General features: G+C 49.4%; 1 protein-coding gene across 1 annotated transcript; it reads right to left on the bottom strand.

Annotated features, from left to right (window-relative positions):
* Positions 1-12,660: 12,660 nt before the first annotated feature.
* Positions 12,661-18,326, bottom strand: LOC141571086 (gap junction alpha-3 protein-like). Its single transcript, XM_074330128.2, is given in 2 exon segments — positions 12,661-15,012; positions 18,282-18,326. A coding segment is annotated over 1 exon segment (1,284 nt). The 5' UTR covers positions 14,997-15,012; positions 18,282-18,326; the 3' UTR covers positions 12,661-13,712.
* Positions 18,327-22,597: the final 4,271 nt, after the last annotated feature.

Below are 22,597 nucleotides of genomic sequence, written 5' to 3'. Positions count from 1 at the left end.
GCTGTGGTTCTTTAGTGTTTAGCTACAATCCTGGAAATGTAGGGCCTGGTGACCGTTTGCATGTTATTGTAACTTGGTGTGGATCTGAATTGTTTCCAGTTAAAATCAACCCCTAGGCTATGAAAGGCAGGTGTCATTTGTTTTAGGCACTGAGTAACACACAGAGGTGACAGCCCCTCCCATTTGCTACTACCTTGGAGAGATTTAACTGTGTTGTACAATACTTTGGGTGCTTACTATTGGTTTATGTTATTTGCAAAGACTTTTTACTTTAACTGTGCTTGGGGATTTTTCGGTCAATTTTCAATTGTACATTTTCCCATTCAGTTTAGCAGCAAATAGTTTTATTTGAAGTCTGAAACAATAAACTTACAATAAACTGTAAGGATGTATGCTGATTTAAGAAAAATCAATGAATTTTACTTAAAAACCAATCTGAGGCAAACAGCGTGCAGATATCCCAATGCAAGTTGATATAAAGTACCTGTAAGGCTGTGGGTAAAGTATCCAACTTTAAATCCAGTGCTGATGTAAGATAATCTTTTCAGATGTTCACAATACCAAGTAAAAGGTGAACTCCATAGTTCTGAACACAAAAAGCAATGACCCTGTCATCATTAGTCCCACACATCTCTCCAGAGCTCCAGCAGGCTCTCCATACACGACACACCCACGGGAAGCTGCTCCTGAGGACATTGGAGCAGGCCTCCTAAATCCTGACCCAGAGCAGTCATGACAGTGGCAGTGTCAACAGTCAGAGCAGGAGGCGTACCATCCAACGTCACACAGGAGACAGTGCACTGAAATGTATAAGATTGTGGGCACCTGCAGGCATCGAACCTAAGGAAAGCTGCACAGATGTTCTCACAGAGGTTCTCCTCTCTCCTCCCAGTGGATCCACTGTCCTGGGGGCCAGAGTGAGAAAGATGGTACCTTCTCCACTTATGTGTGAGGCGCAAGCCCAGCAGGTGGGGGTGGGGGACCTCTGAATGGTACCCAGCTCACCTGTTGGGACCACTTTTTGCCCTTGAAGCTCTCTACTTGATTCTGAAATTTGGTCACACATCTGGCACAACACAAAAGTATGTGACTTTTCTTTTTCTCTTGGGGAGGTTGGAGCTGGGATCACGCAAAGTACAATGTTGAGGGGTTCCTGCCATGAGGTGGGGAGGCACAGCGGAAAGGGCTTTGGTGTCAGATGGCATCGGCTCAGCTCTTAGCTCCTACACTCACTAGCTGGGGGAGCGTGGGGAAATTACTTCACCTCTTTAACACCTAGTGTCCTCGAGTGAAAAGAGTCCCAATGCTACCCATACTCCAGGGTCATCTCAGTGATTTAAAGAGACACATGCCTTGATTGACAGCAGCGTTTCTCCAGTGACCAACGGGTGAGTGTGTGACGCTCTCCCACAGGATCAACGTGAGTGCTCACACTGGGCCTTGGACCTCATAGCTTCCACCGACCTCTGTGGAGGTTTGTCCTGCTGGCTTGGTGTCCTCGTTCCTTGGGGACAATGACATGACGTTGCTGGATCTGGAAGCATGAAAGTAAGAGGACCAGAGTCGGGGAATCTGAAGCTGTTGCTGCCTAGGATGTCTTGACTTCCCTTCCAGGTCTCGTCACAGTCTCTGTCTCCCTCCCCCGCCCCCTGCTGCCCCATCCTACCCCCCTTTGGTCTCCAGGGCTCAGCTGTGACCTTAGCTGCCTGAACTCTCCTGGAATTACCTAAATTTTAGTGGAAGATTCTTGAGAACCAGCCCAAAAGAATATGTCTCAGTGGTCAGATTTCCAGAGTGTGGGAGCAGGAGGGTTAGGGGCACGTAATTTCCCACTCACTCACCCCAGCGTGCAGCTATACTCATATATTCTGGCCATTCCGAAGGCCCAGTCAGCCCACTGGTCACTGATGGGTCAGATGGGATTTGAACCCAGCGTGGTAAGACTTCTCAGATGAGGAACACCCACCCCTGCCTCCACTCTTTCATTCATTCATTCATTCATTCATTCATTCATTCATTCATTCATTCCCTCACTCACTGAGGACTGACAATGAGAAAAACAACTACTAATCAGTTCTCTAGCAGCTTACAGACTTGGGGAGAGAGAGAGAGCTGTGTACAAAACAGGGGCTACGTAGCCCACCTGGGGGCCTGACTGGCCCAGGGACCCAGAGTGATCACACAGCCTGGTCCGATCATAAACTCCGAACTGGGCTGCCATCATGGGCAGTCAAGTCCCCGGCCTATGGCTTCCTTAGCAAAGGTCACTCCCGCTTACTGAGCCCTGTGCATTGTTCTTCTGCATACAGGACAGCATTCCTTTAAAATGCCAGAGAAATCTTCTCCTCCAACTCCCCCGGGGGCATGACCACCCAGCACCCAATACTTTTCCTTGTTGTCTTGCTGCCCCTGTAGCATTGCTATGTACTGTAAAGGTTAAATATTAACTCTCCTGTACGCACCAATGTAAATGCATGTGTCTCTCCATTTTGCTTTCCATCTGATGCCAGAGATTTCCCCTGTTTGTCTTCTTTCACCTCCTTCCGCCTCCTTCGTCTACCTACCACCCATGGATTTCATGCACTTTCCTTCCATTCTCTCCTCTGATGCTAAATGCATACAAAGAAGTGCAAAATACTGTTCTCTGGAGCATTATCCCAGTCCTGGGCAATCTTGCTTTGGGGCATGTCCTCAAAATTTTCACTCATAAACTCTTATAAAGTTTTTCTATAGTTTCGGACATTCTTTCATGGACATAGTAATCAAATAATTCAGCAAGTGAAAGGAACTCCTCAGCTAAGAATAGTGAGGCCACGGCAGTTTGTCACAGAGGACAGCGGAGGCTAGCTGGGTCGGAGGGGCTGACAGAGGAAGGAGGCATGAGGGTGGAGGGTGCAGAGAGGAGCTACTCAGTGCAGGGGAGCGTGGCTCCTTCTGGTGCACAGAGCAGGCAGGAGTCAAGTCTCAGGTGAACCAGTAGTGAAAGGAAGCACAAAGCCAGAGCACGTGGGTTCTTTGGTTTGCTGGAGGGACATGGCAGAGGTTCTGAGTGGGACCTGCTCCTCCTCGGGCGTGCCCATTGCCAGGGGGTCCCCATTTGTGGGGAAAGGGAGCAGCTCCAGGGTGAGGGTGGAGGGGTAGAGGTTTGTGCCCCCGAAGGAATTAACCTATTGTCCCACATGTAGCCCAGGGTCAAGTGCATACAGATCTGCCCACTTAGGTTGAGGACGCTAGAAAGCCAAGGTCAACCATGAAGGGTCCCCTTGACGGGATGACCCCTCAGCCCAGGTTCTATGAAAGAGCCTGTGGCCCAGGAAGGGACCCCGTTCCCAGTCCACCTGTCAGCACTGGGATCCTCATTCAAGGGGAGGGAGTTGGATTTGAAATCTGTGAGAAGACGGAACATTTAGATCGCCATGTTTATCCCCTAAACCCGAGAATGGGGCCTGACACTCCGCGGTGGCTGTGTGGGGGGCGTGAAAGGACGGGTGGGTGGAGGGGTGGGCCACTCACAGAGTCAGACAGACAGGAAAGGCTACCAGTGCCGGGAGGTGTCCCAGCCCAAGGCCAGGGCACTGGGTCCTGTCACCAGCAGAGGGTGCTGTGCTCTTGAAAGAGCAAGGCTCGGCCAGGCCACTGGAAGGTGATGTGGGAGTGACAGAGGTCTGGCTCCTGGCTGACCAGAGGCAGAGATGGGGTGTTCAGGCGTGGGAGCTGGGGCAGGCACTGAACCCCAGTGTCCACACTCTCGGGACAGGGGGGAGACACCTGTTCTCCTGTGTGGGCCTTTCCTCAGCATCGGGAAAGGATGTCCGTGAGTTTTGTTTATCCGACTGTCCCCAAGTGTCCAGCTCAATGCATGGCTCAGGGGAGGCCACAATACATGCTTCCCAAGTTGAATGAATGAATGCTTGAATCTAGGAAATGTAGATCTCAATGGGACCATATTATTCTCTGACTACATCTGAATATATGCCACTTAGGCTGGGTCTCTGGCATTTGCTGGTCTGTCTCAGACACCAGAGTGACACAGAAGTTCCCGTAAGCCACCCAGCGGGCTTCACACTGGTCAGAGCTGAGTGCTGACAGCGTGAGACCAACCAGCTTCACAAAAAGGAGCGCTTCTGGGGGAGCCACTCCTCCCCAAACCATGTCCCCAAACACAGGGCAGACAAGCCAAGAAGGAATGGCGTGGAAGCTCGGAGCGCAGCCCTGCAGGTGCCGGCAGGTCAGGTCTAGATGGGGCTGTGGGGTGAGAGGTGAGTCCAGGGCTGAGTAACGCAGAGCTGGGGAGCCTGTGATGGAGCAGCCGCATCAGACGGTTTTCTGCTTTTTACATCCGCGTTTCTGTGTCTTCCTCGATCGCAGTCTCAGTTTCATTGCCTGTCTTTCTCGGGGTCAAGGAAACCTGCCAAGAAGAGGGCAGTCAGGATGGATGTGGGGCCAGTGAACAAGGAAGATGCAGTGATGCCTCTGGTTCGCTCCCTGTGGGGACACAGCCCAGCACAGAGGTCCTCAGGCACCCCCTGCGGGCAGCAGTCTGTCTCCGGGAGGGCACACAAGGACAAGCATACAAACAAACAAGTGAGGCCCTCAGGGCAGCAGGTGACAAGGGACTGGTTACTGCACAGGGTAACTGAAGAGGAAGGGATCCCAAAGATTTCTTTTTCCAGTGAAACTCGGCTTCTCTGTAGCTGCAGGTATGGAGAACACATGTGAACTCCTTCTTTCTTGTTTAAAATACTCCTGGGACACACTCCACAGAATCCTAAGATATCAGAGCGAATGTGAAGGGGGAAGACCTTCAAAGTCTCTCCCTTTATTTAGAGGTAGAGAAAGTCCAAAACTTAGGTGGCTCGTGAGTGACTCCCCACCTCAACACATATTCTCTCTCTCTCTCTGTGTCTCTCTCCCTCTCTCTCTCACACACACATACACACTCACACACACTGGAGGGAAATTCTAAAATCAGGTGGGATGTGCCCTCTGAATGTCTTTTGAGGATCTTGGAAATGAATGTTCTTACTTCCGGGATGCTTTCGGATCATTCCGCTGCATCATGTGACAGGCAACCTCTGGACTCGTGTTCATTTAATCAGCACCCTCCTTGTGTCCCCGTAGACACTGTAAGTTAGGCACGGCAAAACCCTGATGTCGGAGCAGGGAGGGGACCAGAGGCTGCACCCTCATGCTTCCTTCTTAGATGGCATTTGCTTCCTGCCCCCACCCAGGCATACTGCCTCCTCCCTGGGGACTGAGAGCTTTCCTAAGGCTTATTATACAAATGTGGACACTTCCTCTGAGCTCCGGCCAGAGATGACTGGCCAAGGGTCATTTTTTCCCATTTCTTTGGCTTGAAACATTCAAGGTAATTTAGAAGTACGGGCACTTCCTGTATTCCAGAAAAGAGTCGCCTGGAATTGCATGTTTGGATCCTTCAGGCCGGTGGGAACCCCTGAGGCTGTCTGTCCTGCCTGGGGAGGGGAGGAGGGTGCCCCCACCTTGGGCACCGGTGGGCACAGATGTGTGGGGGGACAGGAAGTGTGCAGGACTGGGACTGGATGCAGAACACACACTGACCTGCACATGGGCAGGTGAACCAGTCCCAAGTGCTCCAGGGGGAAGGCCCCTTGGTGCCTGCAGCCACGTGTTGAGTGAGGCGTCAGACCTGTTAGAGGTTCTGGCACGTGCTGCACGTTGGGATCCAGTGGCCGGATGTGTGCAGCTCCCACGGTGTTGACCAGGTAGCCAGCCCCTCACCTTCATTCACTCCATACTCACCACGCGAAAACTGACAACCCAGTCAGTAACAGCTGCGAAACGTTCACAAATGAGGCACGATTTTGTTGTTCCCTCTAATAAAAGGTCATGGAAACCCACGCATGGCTCAGAGACAATTCCAGGCCACGGACAAGGGGAATTCTGGGAGACGTTCAGGGCTGGCTGAGCTAACAACCTCTTGTTGGGACCAGCCTCAATTGGATGCTCTTACACAAGTGGACCAGGAAGTGGGCAGCTGGGTTAGTCCTGGCTCAGGGACCTGCTTCCTTCCACCTTTGTCCTCCCTTCCCTCTCCCTGTGGCCTCCTTCACTTCCATCAGGAAAAGACTGAGAGTGAAAAATGACAACTGAAGAAAGGGTGGGCAGCTTTGACAGAAACGAAGCAAGACCGGGCTTTGCGATGAAGTCAGGTTCAGTTTCTTGCTCTGAGTGTTGCTTACCTAGGTGTGTTCAAATCATCAAGTCGCATACGTAGGTGCTGGGTCCTTCATGTGTGTACTGGAGTTCAGCTGAAAGCTGCTTTTCTGGCTTTTGTGAACGATGTATATATAATCTAATTGTGGTACAATACACACAACATGAAACGTACCACCGTAACCATTTTTAAGTGTGCAGTCCAGTGGACCTGAGTGAATTCCTGTCGCTGTGCAGCCATCACTACTGGTCCATCCCCGGAACTTTTCATATTTCAAAACTGAAACTATCCCCAGGTAACAAGTCCCCATCTGCCCAACCACCATCTACTTTCTGTCCTTTTCCATCTGACTGCTCTGGGTCGTCATGTGAGCGGAATCACAGGTTTGCCCTTTGTGACTGACTGGTTTATTTCACTGCGGATCATGTCTGCAATGTTCAGCCATGATGGAGCCGGTGACAGGATTTCCTCCCTTTTGAGGGTGGAATAATGTTCGATTGTGTGTATAAATCTATATTGTTTTAAAATAAAGGTTAAAAGTAAAAATGCGTAGGCCTCACACTGGGACAGGCACAATGCAAAGCACTTTCTGTCCCTTCTCATTTACTCCTCACGACTTTACTTCCACTTATCAGATGAGAAAATTCATCTGTAAAGTGAAGGGGTGAAACTGCTTTCCCGAAGTCGTTGCTTGGAGAGGAGAGGTGCAGAATTCAGGCCCTGTCTGAGGCCTGGACGCAGGTGTGAGACTGTCTGCCTTACAGGAATGTGATTGAGTCCTCAGTGAGAGCATGCCTTCTAATTGAAGGGACCATGTGAATTGCAGAGTCTCCTTCAAGCCTCCTCTGTGGGACAGACAACACTTGTCCAGCACCCTGGGTTCAGTGCCCAGAAGCAGACCATTTGGGGGTGCACCTCAGCCCTGGTTGTGCCCGCCCGCAGGTCCCATGCCCTCGGGAGCCAGGCCCCGGCCTGGGGTGCAGGCTGTGCAGGGGCTGCAGGGCCTCGGGAGCCCCTCCTCTGGTCCCTCCTGTCCCCCACTGCACACAGAACCACCACCCTCCTCCAAGCTGTTGTGATGGACAGCTGGAGCCCCAGCTGGGCTCGGCCGCCTGGCACCTCCCTGTCCACAGCACCGAGGCTTTTTCCAAAACGTGCATCACAATAGGTTTTGCCCTTGGGGTGTGAAATGTGGGAACTTTTCACCAGTTCATGTTGGCAGGGTTGAGTTTTGGATGCTATGTTTCCTTCGAGCCTTCAAGCACCCAGGCCGGTCTCCTTTTGTTCCACTGTGTCCTTGGAAATTACCGCAAAGTTCACTGTTAAAGTAGGAATCGTGTACGTGGGAAGTGCATTTCTGATCAGGACCTGGATTCAGACACATGACAGGTATTGCCACGTGTCATGAACAACAAAGATGCAACACACACCTCTTCTAATTCTATACAGGAAAGTCTTTCCCAGGAGCGACCAACTCCAGCCTCGCAGCAGGAAAGATTTCTCTGAGCCTTCAACCCGTCAGAGCTGAGCAGGATTGGGGCCCACGGAGGCCTGGGGACAGACAAGGTGGACATTTCCAATGTCATTTCCTCAGAACAGAACACGTACCAAGAGGTAGCACTGCTCAAAGAACCCTGGAAAACTCGATTTGAAGTCGGAGGGGACCTGTGAAAAGGCAGAACAGCCGCCGCAGTAATTTCTCAAGCTTCTTGTGTAGGCAAGAACGGTTTGCTCATTATATCTAAAGTAATAAAAGTTGTTATTTGGAAAACCCACGCACGGATTCTACCAATAAGGACAAACAACTACAAAACAAGTGATTGAAATTTAAGGGCATTTTTTACTACTAATTAAATGGTCATTTTCAGTTACAATTTATTCTAGGAAAGGTACTGTTAGAGTACGGAGACAGAGTTGTAGTAAGAGTGTTGTAAATATCTTGGTTTAAGTCATCATTTCCATGCCAAACATCTTCAAATAGACTGCTAGAAAGAGTTCACCGCTTATAGCCTGATTTAAATTCCTAACTCACCATAAAAAGTTTCGTCGTCACACTGTTTAACGCAAAGGGAAAATAATCTTCTGGGCAATAAGAACCTCAGAGAGACTAAACCTGTGCTTTGCGGCGGGATACAAAATTTGGGAGAGAAATACGTTTTCTGACGTTCATGTTTGCATGTTATATTTTAAACTTACTTAGAATAGCCCCCAAACATTCACCCTTTGAAATCTGCAATATTCGCTATGAGAATTTGTTTTGCTCGAGACCCATAAATGAATGTTACAAATATCAGAAGAAAAGGTTTAAAAGAAAAAACTTTCAGGAAAAGGATTTGAGTCAGTAATACTAAAGAATTAAAGTGTTAATGATTGCGGGAAGCCTAAACACAAAGATACCGGCTCTCATCAGATTGATTTTTTATAGGATGTTTCCATTGTATTCATAGTTCTTGCTCTAGGTGTTCTTGTATGAGAAACCTATGCTCTAGCACTTACTTAAAGATCAGGGAAAGCCAGGGAATATGAGACTATTCTGGTTGGTTCTTTTTCCCTTTCTGTCTCCTCTTCTTTTGTTTTTAAATTTAAGGTACCATTTTTGGTCAATTTCATGGGGGAAAAAAACGTAGTAAAATAAATTTTAAACAGGAGAAAGTCACTGAGTCTATCAGACATGATTTAGAACTTAAACCATGGACCTGGGCTCTGTGAATGTACCATGTTTCCCCAAAAATAAGACCTAGTCGGACCATCAGTTCTAATGCATCTTGCGGAGCAAAAATTAATATAAGACCCAGTCTTATTTTAATATAATATAAGACTGGGTCTTATATAACATAATATAAAACCAGGTCTTATATAATATAATATGACATGATATGATATGAGATAATACAATATAATATAATATATATATATTACTGGGTCTGTGGGGGCAGAGCCCCAGAAAGTAGTTTCCAGGCTCTCAGCCTCACATAGACAGGTGCTGGCTCAGGTAGTAAATGGCCATCAACTGTGATTGAATGGCCATCAGCTGTGGCTAGTTGGCCGTCAGCTGTAACCAGTGAGCCATTGGCCACTAATATAACTGCTGTGGCTACGCTAGAAGAGAAGAGAGAAGAATGGGGGCTAGCAAGAAGATGGTGGCTGGGCTGGCAAGTGTGGATGGCGGTTTGCGGACAGTGTGGATCCAGCCTCCATTGAGAGTATAGTGCCGCCAGAGAGAATACAGTGGTATGACTCCCCTACCTATGGCTCCGTGGGTGTTCCTTTTTGGCCTCACCATATCCTGCGTTCTTGTGTGGGGAGCGGGAGCAGAGACCCCGCAGGCCGCCCCGCACGACAAATGGTGCAGCGAGCAGGGTCTCCCGCACGACAGGGTCTTATATTAATTTTTGCACCAGAAGGTACATCAGAGCTGATTGTCCAGTTAGGTGTCATTTTCGGGGAAACACGGTAGTCATGCGTGACCTCTTTTAACTGTTGCAGAGGGTACAATGCCGACTGGAGGACTGGACTTCTAAACATGAGAGGGAAGGGAATAACTGTCTTGGGTATGTGATATGAGAGAGCTCCCTCTCTATAAAAGTTGTAAGCCTCCCTCACTATAGAAATTTAAGTCTTCTTATCCCTAGTTTCTTAGCTCCTTAGTCCCTGGTTTTATTCACTCTTCTCATCAGTTTCTAATTCCTATTCCAAAGGTTACGCCTAGTCTAAATCACAGGACGTCTCTCACCCCTGCTTCAGATAACTACTTGAAAGCCTGGGACTTAAGCTTGTTAACTGTAATCATTGTAGCCCAACATTCCCCAAGCCATTTTAGACCTAATTCTTGGATAAATGAATGCCATCCCAGAGATCAAATGGGTGTTAATGTTTCTCCAGGCCAGTCCATACCTAACCCCTGGGTAAAATCAAGATAATTGGGCTTCAAGTCCTACTCCTGAAGCCAGCACTTTTAATTTACTAACTAACATCTGTCTGTCCTCATTAGGGGCCATCAGGATACGAGTTATATCCCAGAGAGGCTTCCAGTGCACCCTGACCAAGGAAGAAGAGACCCCTCTTTTTACTTAAGAACAGGTAGGGTGAGAGTTCCGTGAATCCCCATTAGGTAAGGACAGCTCTACCTCCCTTCCCAGCTTGAAGCAGATACAGAAGAAGAGACCCCCTGCCCTCAACTCCCCATAGAGATTTATGGGGATCACGACTCTCGAGGGTAAAAGACAAGGGAGGCAGTTAGAAACAGGCATTGGGTCTCTGCACGTCCAGCACAACCCACAAGATGGGGCTGCCCCAAAATACCTCCCCTCTCTGCCCAAAACTTCCCCTTTTCATTGTAATTATCTAACCCTGTGAGGAAAAAATGGGTACAAACTACCCAACTAGATTAAACCAGTCACCCACACCTGTGCAGTAAAGGCCACAACGACTTTCATTATACCACCTGGGCCTCATTATACCATCATTATAATATCATACATATGCCTGGAAGTTCTTTAATATCATTATAACAGACTGAATTCTGGGAAGGATCAAAGGGCAATTTAAAAAGATGAGGTAATAGCCTCTTGTCAATCACTGGTGTCAATCAAGTTGTGCAGTGTCTGGAGAGGAACAGCCCATCCCAGAGAAAAAAAGATAAAATCCCAGGCTCCTGCCAGCTGCTGCCTCTTGAGCATTGAGCTTTGCTTCTCTTGAGCCTTGCCTTTGCTCAGAGCCTGCTCCACACCCTTTGGAATATTCTTTTTCTCCTAATAATGCCACCTTGGGTTTTTTTTGAGCCTTGTTTTTGCTCGGGACCCGCTCCAAACGCTTTGGAGTGTTCTTTTTCTTCTAATAAACTGCTCTTCCATTACTTTACCTCGGTATCTCATTCAATTTTTTGCTCGAGACGCCAAGAACCTGGACACTGCACCAAAGAGAGCAGCTGGAGCGGCTGAGATTCCCAGGTTTGCTCGAAGGCCCAGATTCGACACCGGTGTGGAGACCAAGCCTGAACATCGTTCGGAGAAGGGCCCACTCTCCGGTAACATGCACATTAAAAATAACGTATGTACATATAATAGGCATATATTGGAGTTTAAAAATAATCTTAGGATTAAAAAATTCCATTCTATTGAGAAAAATCGTTTTAGTGAAATTTCCAAATAACTAGAAGGCTAGAAAAAATATATCTGGAATCTGGCCCAAGGCAGCGATTTGGATTGCGCATTTCCCCACTCACAATGACTGGTTGGAGAGAGACAACACCCTTTCCCACGTCCTGTATCCCCTGAAGGGAGAAGGAGCCGAGCTGGGGGCCGCAGTCCCTCAAACAGCATCCGGGACAACATGCTTTTATTTGTTACACTAACCTGAAGAAATACCAGAGACACTATTGCAAAGTTACTCTGTGTAATGACTGCTTTTCAGAGAGGTGGGTCTCATTTTACACTCCTGCCCAGTTCTGGGCGGGCCAGCAGGATGGGGGGCAGCTGCACAGTGCTGGCCTCTTCATGACGTGTGGTGACTGAATCCCATTTCAAATGCAAAACCTAAATGCAACCGTAGTCTCTCTGTCATCTCCACCCCACCCAAACTCTAATTGGGGGTGACCAGAAACTTCCCGTTGCCATGAACAGTTCCCATGGTGACAGCTAGGAAGTGGGTGAGGGTGACACTCACTCGAGGACCTGTGCTGTCCCTGTCTGATAACTGCTACTGCATTGTCTAAAACGACCAGTGCTGTGTACCCAAGGACTTTCTGTTGGCCCTTCTCAGCTGGGAGATCGCAGCCTGGGGCACCCACTGTGTGATGACGACTGCTCTTTGAGCATCTACGATGGACCAGCGTGCGCCAGCCTAGGGAGAAGTGACAAATAGTCACTCACATGTTTTCCGTGGGGCTCAGCTCCTGCTGCTGGTCATCCTGTCTGAGAAAGGCTCGGGACCCGCGTGGGAAGTGAGCGCCTTTCACACGGGGACATACCCAGCCCATCCCACAGCCAGCTGAACGCATGAATCAACCAGGTGCTCACAAGAATCTGAGAACAGGAAATCATAACCTCGTCATCAAATTGTTGGTGGGTCGCAACAGAATCAGCAAAACTTAAAGGGATTCATAAACAGCGATGGATCAGAGTGAACAGGTAGGGTATTTTCTGAATGAGGGTCCCGACACTCCCTGGCTGTTGGAGGTGAGAAGTGTAACAAGGACCAGGCTCAGCGTCACCACTGCTCGTAGGGGCAGACAAACCATGACTGGGCCATGGCAGCGTGTGTGTGGTCCAGAATATTCTGCCACCTTCCGGCCACACCCGTGCACACTGACAGCCTCACGGGTCGGAGCAGTGATCCACAGGGATGAGAGCAGGCACGAGCACGAAATCCAACACGCACGACACAGGGATAAAACCCAGACACTTTAGTCACACTGTAGAAAGAAACAGGCTGCCCGCAAAGAATGGTTGGGAAACATGGAGAGGTTTATTTTTTTTGTTAAAAAGTGTAGGTTACTGATTCATGTGTACAACTCATGTTTCTGGCAGCAGGAGTAAACCTCTAACCTCCCATTCAAAAACGCCACAACCTCAAGCAGTTGAAAGGCACTTAAGTTTTCCCTGCTTTCACTTTATTTGGGACATTCTCAGAGTAAGGAGCTGACTCAGGAAGTTGGAGCATTTCTTTCAAATCTTTACTACTGGTCCTGGGACAAAGTAGCACCCTCTCAATCAGTGTCCACGGTAAGAGTACTGTTTGTCTTTCATTTGTCCTGAAAGATACAAAGTGGGGACATGGGCTACCTGGACCACTCAAAGCACAAAATATCATTTAGAAAGCAACACAGAGGCGTCCCTGCCACACTTTTAGTTCTGCTTTCACAGCTGCTCAAAATGATCTCAAGTGTGGCTGCATTTCCTCCTGCTTTCTTCCCAGCCACCTGTGTGCCCTCGCCCACGGATCTCAGCCCCTGGAGGGGAGCTGCTTGTTGTCACTTGTCATGAGCCTGCACTTGGACAACCTGGGCTTCACATGCAAGTTCAGAATCTCAAACGACCCTGCATCGGCTTGCTCTAATCGTTGTCCAGTGCAGGTCGGACAATACCCTAAATGAAAGTCAGCTCTGAGCTACAAGTGTCAAACAGAGGTGGAGCTGAGTGCACTGCTGGCGTCTGGAGAGCGCAGGGAAGGAAACCCAATGCCCGGAACTGAAGTGGGTGCTGGTCAGCCCCGCAGAACGGCCACCTCAGAGATATCAACATCTGCAGCAGCGGCCGGGTCTGGGCGGTGGGGTGGCCATGAACGTCTTTAAAGGCCAGCAGCCCTGCACCCCTCTTACCCCCACCTCCAGTGAGGGAGAAAGCATCCGTGTTCTCCCCAAAGCACCTCCAGTGCTAAGAATAGCAAGTGGCAGTGATCCCCTCCTCCCGCTCTACTGCTCTCTGTCCCCTGAGGCTGTCTACCTGCTCGGCTGAAGTGCACTTGGGTTTGGGTTCTAGAAAGGAGGTCATTATAAAGCTGTGTGGAGAGCCCACCCCTAGATGGCCAAGTCACTGGGTCTGGCCCGACTGCTGCTGGAACTGCTGACCTTGCTTGGCGGTCTGGGGTCAGTGGGGAGCAAAGGTGGCACGTGCATCTCCACCATGGTGGTCACTGCTGCCTCCCCCTCGGTGGTCACTGCAGGCTCCCCCTCGTCAGGGGTCACTTCCAATCTGCTGTCTCCCAGGCTGCTGCCGTCCCCAGGCTCCAACAGGACAGGCTCTTTGCTGCCTGCTCTGCCCTCACGAGGGGGTGGTGGTGGGCTACCTGTAGGGGTCAAGGAGGAAGACGTGGACACTGGCAGGAAGGCCTTCCTCCCAGAAATCGGTTGCTTGGCCACCCCCCAGTTCTGCTCGGCCATTAGCAGGTGGTGGCTGCTGTCATAGAATTTGTCAGGGTGGCCCTTCCCCTGTGCTGGTGAAGGGTACCTGGGACTGACTGTCATTGCCTGTCCCAGGGAAGAGGCAGAGTGAGTACAGTGAGGCAAGCACCCCATGACACTGGTGGATGGAGCCTACTGGAAGGAAGGTGGGCTCACACCATCAGCTTTTGTCGCCCCTGTCCTGGATTCAGGGGCGTCTGGGCTAACAGGATAGGTTATGCCCTGTTTAAGCTTCTTCCAGCCGAGGTGGTAGAGCTCCAGCACATTGAGAAGGAGGGACAGGCCGGCCACGGCCAGCATGAAGATGATGAAGATGGTCTTCTCCGTGGGCCTGGAGATGAAGCAGTCCACGGTGTTGGGGCAGGGCGACCGGTCACAGATATAGTTTGGTTTCAGCTGAAAGCCATACAGGTAGTACTGACCGACGATGAAGCCCACCTCAAACAGCATCCTAAAGATGATGCTGAAGATGTAGGTCCTGAGCAAGGCCCCGGAAATGCGGACCTTGCCCCGGTCATCCCGTACTGGGGGCCTGTCCTGGCCATGGTCACTGTCTCCCTTCAGCTGCTCTTCCCTCTCTTTCTTCTTCTGTTCCCTGCGCACGATATGCAGCACGTGCCCCAGGTAGATGAGGGTGGGCGTGGACACGAAGATTATCTGGAGCACCCAGAAGCGGGTGTGGGAGATGGGGAAGGCCTTGTCGTAGCAGACGTTCTCGCAGCCCGGCTGCTGCGTGTTGCAGGTGAAGTCTGACTGCTCATCTCCCCACACGTCCTCTGCAGCAACTCCCAGCACCAAGATTCTGAAGATGAACAGGACTGTCAGCCAGACCTTGCCGATGACCGTGGAGTGCTCCTGTGCGGCATCCAATAGTCTCCCCAGAAGGCTCCAGTCTCCCATTGCTCAGACTGCCAGCCTGTAAGAGGACACGCTTGTTAATACACAGGTGGGACAGGTGAGCTATAGTGAAAGCACCCAGAGGGGCAGATGTCCTCTTGTCTTGGCATTGGAAGAGTGTCATTGGGTGGTTGTCCTCCATCTTCCCACGTGGGATGTGCTACAGAGGTATTTGAGGACAGGTGTGAACATGTGTCTTTGTGACAATGTGTGCATGGACATGCATGTATGTGGACATGTGTGTTGTGTGTGTGTATGCCTTGTGTGTACCTGTTTCTGTGTGTGTCTCTACATGTCTCCTAGTACCACCACAGGCAGGTTTAAACCGGCCTCCAAAGGCCGCCCTGCTCTCTTCCAGGCACGGTCTCTCCAGGAGATCTGGGGCTGCGTGTGCAGTGCGCCAGGCCCCATTCTCATCCTTCCTGTTCATGTGAGATTAGAGCAGCTTTCTCCCAAATTGCTGCCATGCCCATGCCACTGTCACTCCGCTGCATTTTAACCTGTTACCTCCTCCATCACGGACTTTCTCTTCACTTGGCACATGTGACATAAATGCTTCACTCTCCAAACGTCCCCCGGTAGGAGCCCAAGTCTCCACCTGTAAGGTGGGGACGATGGTCACCCTCAGTGGACTGCCTCTCAGATGGAGGGAGGTAAGACCCGTGCGCCCTCTTTGTGAGGTGACAGTGCTCCTGGGACACAGAGGACCAAGACCACAAGGTGTCTTCCATGTCACCTCATACCAAACGGGCCAGCTGCTCTAAACGGGAACTAAAGACAGAACGCCGTGCTCAGGCCCAGTCTGTGCAGCAAGGAAAGTGCGCTGAGCTGTGTGTATACAGACAATCCTCCAGGGGAACAAAAGAAACTCATCGTGTTAAATCTTAAAAGGCTTAAGGTACTAACTGTTATGAATCAGTGTGGAGGCAAATAAACCAAACCTAACTGTACTCCCTGTGATCTAAAAATAGGCCAATGTTAACTCACTTTTAGAATAAACTTTCTACTCTGTTTGGGCACCTGAGACCTGTAGACAAACCTGAGCCTTCACGTTGCCACCAGCCTCCGTGCCCCACACTGTGAGTGGCATTGGCTCTACTTTGCATGTCCTTAGAAGGTAACACGTCTTCATTTAGAAACTTAATGACAGCTCATGAAACAACCCACCCTCCTGTGAAGGACATCGGATGTCAGGGCACCATTCTGGTCACATCCCGCTTCTCCTCCAAGCTATCCATTCCGACTCTTACCAGACCCATAGCCCTCCCGCTGGGCTCAGAGGGACTCCCATCAGCCCCAGACTGTCATGAGGCCCCTGACTCTACCCTGCGCCCTAGCCCCTCCCTCCAGTCTGCTGGAGGTCTGTGTCTGGGACACAGGACAAAAGCCCTGCCCAGTGTGCACCTCCCATCAGGACCTGGTGCAGCTGGCTGGGCGGACCACGCCTCCTGTCGTCCCTGGAACTCTGCCCTTAGGCCTTTGCACGTGCTGTGCCTTCCTATTAGTTATGGTCTCTGTCTTGAGATTGACTTGTGCAGATGGGAAAATGCAGAAGGATGGGGAGTTATGTGAGGGCACAGGGACTTCAGAGAAGAAGGGTATTTATATTAAAAGTTATAGCCAGGGAGGAGTGGCATTTGAGCTGGGCTCAGGAGATGTGGCTTTGGGGAGATGGGAGGGAGAAAGGAGAGCATTTTAAGAACAGAACAGCGTTTCCACGGGGGTGGGAATACGACTGACCTGGGGAGAGTAAAAGCGGGAGGTGGGTTACAAAGCAGTGAATTTAATGGCTGCTCGGACCCACGGAGCTGGGCTGTGGCCATGTGTGCACACAGTAGGCATTCGGCCAGCACTGGTGGTGCACGTGAGCAAAAGGACTAGAGAGCGTCTGACCCCCTTAGAGACGGAGAGATGCTCAAAGTGTTGTTCAAGAAGGAAGGGGCCCGTCTACACCCACGGGGACTCAGGAAAGGTGGGGTGACCCGGGGCTGAGTGTTGAAGTCCTGGCTGGATTAAGGGCAGGGAGTGACGACGGAAAAGAGGAGGGACAGACAGGAGACACATTCTCATGACAAAAATAAAGCAGCATGTAGTGTGACCAGAGCCAGAGATGTGAGGGGGGAGAGGGGGAGAGAGAGAGAGAAAGAGAGAGAGAGAGAAAGAGAGATATACAGACAGATGGGGGGAAGAGGAGGGTAGAATGAAAGACGGGCCTCTCTGTATATAACAATTTATGAATAGCATATTTTGTCGATATATTTATAAAAGAAAAACTGAGCAACTCCACTAGTCTGTAAATCCTGGGTCACAAATATTCAGGACCCAGATCTCTGCATCCTGGGACGAATTCTGTCCACTAGAGTACAGAAAGTAGAGCAAATATGTGTGTCCCTGCCACCTACTGTCAGGATACCTCTAAAAGATGGGAACACTCCAGAGGCAGAAACACTTTCCACTTCTGCACTTGAACGCACTGTAACCAGCACATAGGTCAAGATTCAGGTCCTGACCTCATGGATGATGTAGATGCCTGATCACTGCACTGTACACCTGAAGCTGAATTGAACAATAATGAATGTCAACTACAATTTTATATGTATATATAGTTACAAGAAGTGGAGTACAGCATTAGGAATAGAGACAGTGGAAATGCAATGGCTGTGTGCGATGTCAGAGGAGTGGAAGATTGGGAGAGGGGGTTATCACTGGGTGAGGGATATAAATGATAAATGTCTAACTATTACATTGTTTTGTACACCTGAAACTAAAAAAAAAAAAAAACGATTCTGGTCCTAGCACTTATCACGACATGATTTCTTTACAGAAAACTTTAAAACGTTTCTTAAAGAGATGTAGGGAGGCGACAACATTCCTAACCATCCCAAGAGCCTGAACTGAGAGCCTGGCGCTGCTGGACCAGGGAAATCTCTCCCTCCTCCTGCACAGCTGTGTGGTCACAGAGCGCTCCTGGGTCTACATAGTTCTGGGAACCCCTCCGACCTGAAGTTCTGGAGCAAGTGCTGCACCCCTACCAGAGAGGAGACACCCCCAGGAGAGCATTCCACCCCCCCACACCCCAGCCTCCCGCCACCTCCCAGGGAGGCAGTCACTCAGCTGAGAAGCCCGCTCTGCAGGCTCCTCCAACCGCCCAGGGACCTCAGTTACCTCTAAGGGACCTCAGAAGGACCCCAAGACGCTGTCCCGCCTGCTGCGCCCACAACTCCTCAAGATTCCTAGCAGAATTTCCAGGGGCCGTTTCCAGCCGGCTCCCCTTCCCCACGCGCTTACCAGCTTCAGACTAGGGCTCCCAAGGCTCTGAACCCAGTTTTTCTCCACTGGAGCCTGAGCCCTGCAGTGGCAGGTCACCTAGGGGCCCCACCCATGGCCACACCCAGAGACCGTCACGCCCTGCAGTCCACATCCTCACACCTGCCCCTCACGTGCACCTGCAACCTCATCCCCACCCCCACCCGCACCCCCACCCAACCCGCATCCCCAGCCCCACCCGCATCCCCAGCCCCACCCGCATCCCCACCCAACCCGCATCCCCACCCAACCCGCATCCCTACCACCTCGTGGCATCTACATCCCCACCCCCACCTGCACCTCACAAGCACCCTTTGACCCACATCCCCACCACAACCCATCTCCACAGCCCCACGAGCAGAGCACCTTCATCACCGGCATTCCTAACGAGCGCCAGCCCCTCCCCCTCCAGACCTCCACCCTCCTCCGCACCTGGGAAGGCAGGGTGCCTGGTCCTGGTGGCTGCTGTCCCTTGACACCCAGGGGAAACACAGGGGCACATGGCCCCCATGGTCGCTTTCCCCTGACACTGAAGGGGTGACCTGGTGACTCAGGGGATGCCAGTGACTCATTTCCTCTTAGCAGGAGGCTCCCTGAATCTCCCCACTGGGACCTGGTAGACAGCCTGCAGAATGGCTTCTTTCTCCAGCCAGCACAGGGGGTGGGGGTGGGAGTGGGGGGTGGACCAGCAGAAGCGCAGCTGCCGTCTGACCAATAGCCAGGCGCTGGGGACTAAGCCCCTGGGACTATGAATAGTGCCACTACCATGGCTCTAGTCATGCACACTAGTGGGCCACAGTCAGAGGGATCTGGGTTTTGAACAACTGGTTCACATTGTGCTTGAGATTTGCACCCCCACCAGGAAGGAGACTGGAGGGTCCCCAGGGCCCCCCTTCCCACTGGTCCTGGAGACCTTGCAGGACCTCAACCTACCCTGCTGTCCTCTGCATGGGGGTTTAAGGTCTGTCTTCTTTCCTCCTCAGGGCTGACATCACCCCACTTCACAGGGAACCTGGGACACAGGCCACCAGCAAGGAAGGACCCGTCCCCGCCTGTGACTGTCCCACTCCCCTAGAATGCTCTGCATTGTGGTCGCTCCCCCGGGTCCAGCCAGCCTGGACCCACGCAGGGACTTTCAGAGATATCAGGGGACTGAACTCCGCTGGCCCCTCTAACAGCTGGAAATGAGCTCAGAACTCCCTTTGCGAGGGAGGATTCACTGCAGGAACGGGCAGAACCAGAGTCTCTGGTCTTTTCAACCCCAGGGAGCGTCTTCCAGTGGGCTGCCTGCCCTGGGGCTGTGAGCTGTTCTGATTAGCAGTCCCCCTGCCCTGGAGAGCTTACCTGTTCAGGTGTGCCAAGGAGAAGAACACAGCGTCCACAGGCAATCTGAGACCTCTTCCCCTTGGAACTCGTAGTAGGTGGTAGTTTTGTAGACTCCATGTCCTTAAGTTGAGAAATATACTCTAGAAGGTTTTCACATACTCTATTCTCTCTGAGAAGTATAACACTACTTTCTATTTGTTTTTTCTTGATCACAAAAGATCTGAAAGTTCGTAACACTTGTAGTCTCCTTACAGCTTTTATTGGGATTCCAGAGGGGAATATGGAAATATAGTATTGCAATTATTTTAAACCTTTCCTTAAAACATGGAGTTAAAATGATTTGTGTTGAAAAGTAAGTGCAGACGTGTAGAGTCAGATGAGGAAGCCTAATTTGTCAGCCCTGCCCGGAAGTCTCAGTATGAGCACCCGGTGTGTCTGTTCCAGTCTCGGTTCTCTGCCATGGAAAGAGTGCGTCCTGGGGGTCTTCAGGAGCAAAAGCGAAGTCATGGAAGTGTCAGGGTTTTACCAGGAAAAGGCCACAGACTAGTGGTTAGTTTGGCCTCTTCCCTTTCTTTGAGAAGCTGAATAACCCATCAAGGACTCTTTCTGCCACTTGGTAATATGAGTGGGTGACAGGTTTCTCAGAGCACAGGGTCCAGACCAGAACCTACAGTGGCAGGGAAGCCGCTCGCTGCTGCCACCTGCTGTCAGCAGGGGTCACTGCAGGGCGCTGGCTCCTTCCAGTCCCCTGGGCCCACTCAGCCAAGGGGGCTCAGCCAGCATCAGCCCCCTATTGACAGTCCTGCCACTGCATGGGCACATCGACCCTCCATAAAGCCTGACTGCCCCCCTGGCTCTGCAGTTTGTATTTCCAGTTTGGGGGTATCATGCCATTGTTGCTTTGTTTGGGTAACCGGGAAATAAATGAAAAACAAAACACACATACACATATACGACTTCCTCTCACAGTGGTACAATGAGCGATATGAGCAAACTCCCATAATCTCTGGTTACCGTCAGTGCATTTGCACAAGGTTCTTATGTAGGTTTTCCCTCGGGTTTCTGTCACTTGGATTTTGGAATCTCATCACCTAGGACTGTAAATGCCACAGTCACATGACTTCTTACTCATCACTCAGCTGTGGGGGATCATTCATTTTTTAAAGCATTTGAAGTCATCATCTAATGTGAACACAGAAATTCTTCATTTATTTATTTATTTATTGGTGTGTTTTTTTATTAGTTTCAGGTGTACAAAACAATGTAATAGATATTTATCATTTATATCCCTCACACAGTGATAACCCCCTCTATCTACTAACCCTCTGACATCGCACAGAGCCATTACATTTCCACTGTCTCTATTCCTAATGCTGTACTCTGCTTCTTGTTATATATATATATATATATATATATATATATATATATATATATATATATATATATATATCAATTGTAGTTGACATTAATTATTGTTCAGCTTCAGCTTCAGGTGTGCAGTGCAGTGATCAGGCATTTACATCATCCCTGAGGTGGTCTCCCTAATGAGACAAGTGTCCATCGGATACCCTACAAAATCTTTACAACATTATTGATTACATCCCCAAATGGACTTTCGTAACCCCGTGGCCATCTTGTTGTTACTGACTGTTTTCTAATCCCTTCATCTTCCCCCTTATCCCCACCTCCCTCCCATCTAGCAACCCTCAGTTTTTCTTCTATGTCTCTGAGATTGTTTCTGATTAGTTCATTCATTTATTCTTTTCTTTAGATTCCACATATAAGTGAGATCCCATGGTATACGTCTTTCTCTGTCTGACTTATTTCACTTAACATGATGTTCTCTAGGTCCATCCATGTTGTTGCAAATGATAAGATTTCTTTCTTCTTTATGGCTGCGTAATACTCCATTGTATAAATGTACCACAGTTTCTTAATCCAGTCGTCTACCGATGGGCATTTTGGTTGTTTCCGTGTGTTGGCTATTGTGTATAGTCCTGCAATAAACATAGGAGTGCATAAATTTTTTTGAATTGGAGTTTTAGATTTCTCCAGATAGATACCTAGGAGTGGGATTGCTGGGTCATAAGGTAGTTCCATTTTCAGATTTTTGAGATACCTCCATACTGTTTTCCATAGTGGCTGCACCAATCTACAATCCCACCAACAGTGCACAAGTGTTTCCTTTTCTCCACATCCTCGCCAGCACTTGTGTTTGTTGATTTATTGATGATAGCCATTTTGACTGGGGTGAGGTGGTATCTCATTGTGGTTTTTATTTGCATTTCTCTAATGGTTAGTGAAAAAATATTTAATTTTTTCATATATCTGTTTGCCATCTATATGTCCTTTTTAGAAAAACATCTCTTCATGTCCTATGCCCATTTTTTAATTGGGTTGTTTGTTGTTTTGGAGTTGAGTGTTTTATAAATTTAGGTATTAACCCCTTATCGGATATATCATTGGCAAATATCTTCTCCCATTCGGTGGGATCCCTTTTTGTTTTATTGATGGTTTCCTTTGCTGTGAAAAAACTTTTTAGTTTGATGTAATCCCACATGTTTATTTTTTCTCTTACTTCCCTTGCCCGAGGGGATTTATCAGTAAAAATCTTACTCCGGGTAATGTCTGTAAACTTCTTTGGTTAAATTTATTCCCAGGTATTTTATAGATTTGAAGCAATTGTAAATGGGATTGCTTTCTTAATTTCTCCATCTGATATTTTATTATTGGTATATACAAATGCAACTGATTTCTGAGTATTAATTTTGTATCCTGCAACTTTACTAAATTCATTTATCAGTTCTAATGGTTTTTTGGTGGCATCCTTAGGGTTCTCTCTATATAGTGTTATGTCATCTGCATATAATGACAATTTTACTTCCTCCTTACCAATTTGGATGCCTTTTATTTATTTTTCTTGTCTGATTGCTGTGGCTAGAACTTCCAACACTATGTTGAATAGAAGTGGA

This window comes from Rhinolophus sinicus, chromosome 16 (assembly GCF_057876585.1).
Source record: "Rhinolophus sinicus isolate RSI-liver-muscle chromosome 16, RSI-T2T, whole genome shotgun sequence".
Lineage (NCBI taxonomy): Eukaryota > Metazoa > Chordata > Mammalia > Chiroptera > Rhinolophidae > Rhinolophus > Rhinolophus sinicus.
Note: the sequence above shows the minus strand (reverse complement) of the source record. Positions and strands in the feature narration are given on the sequence as shown.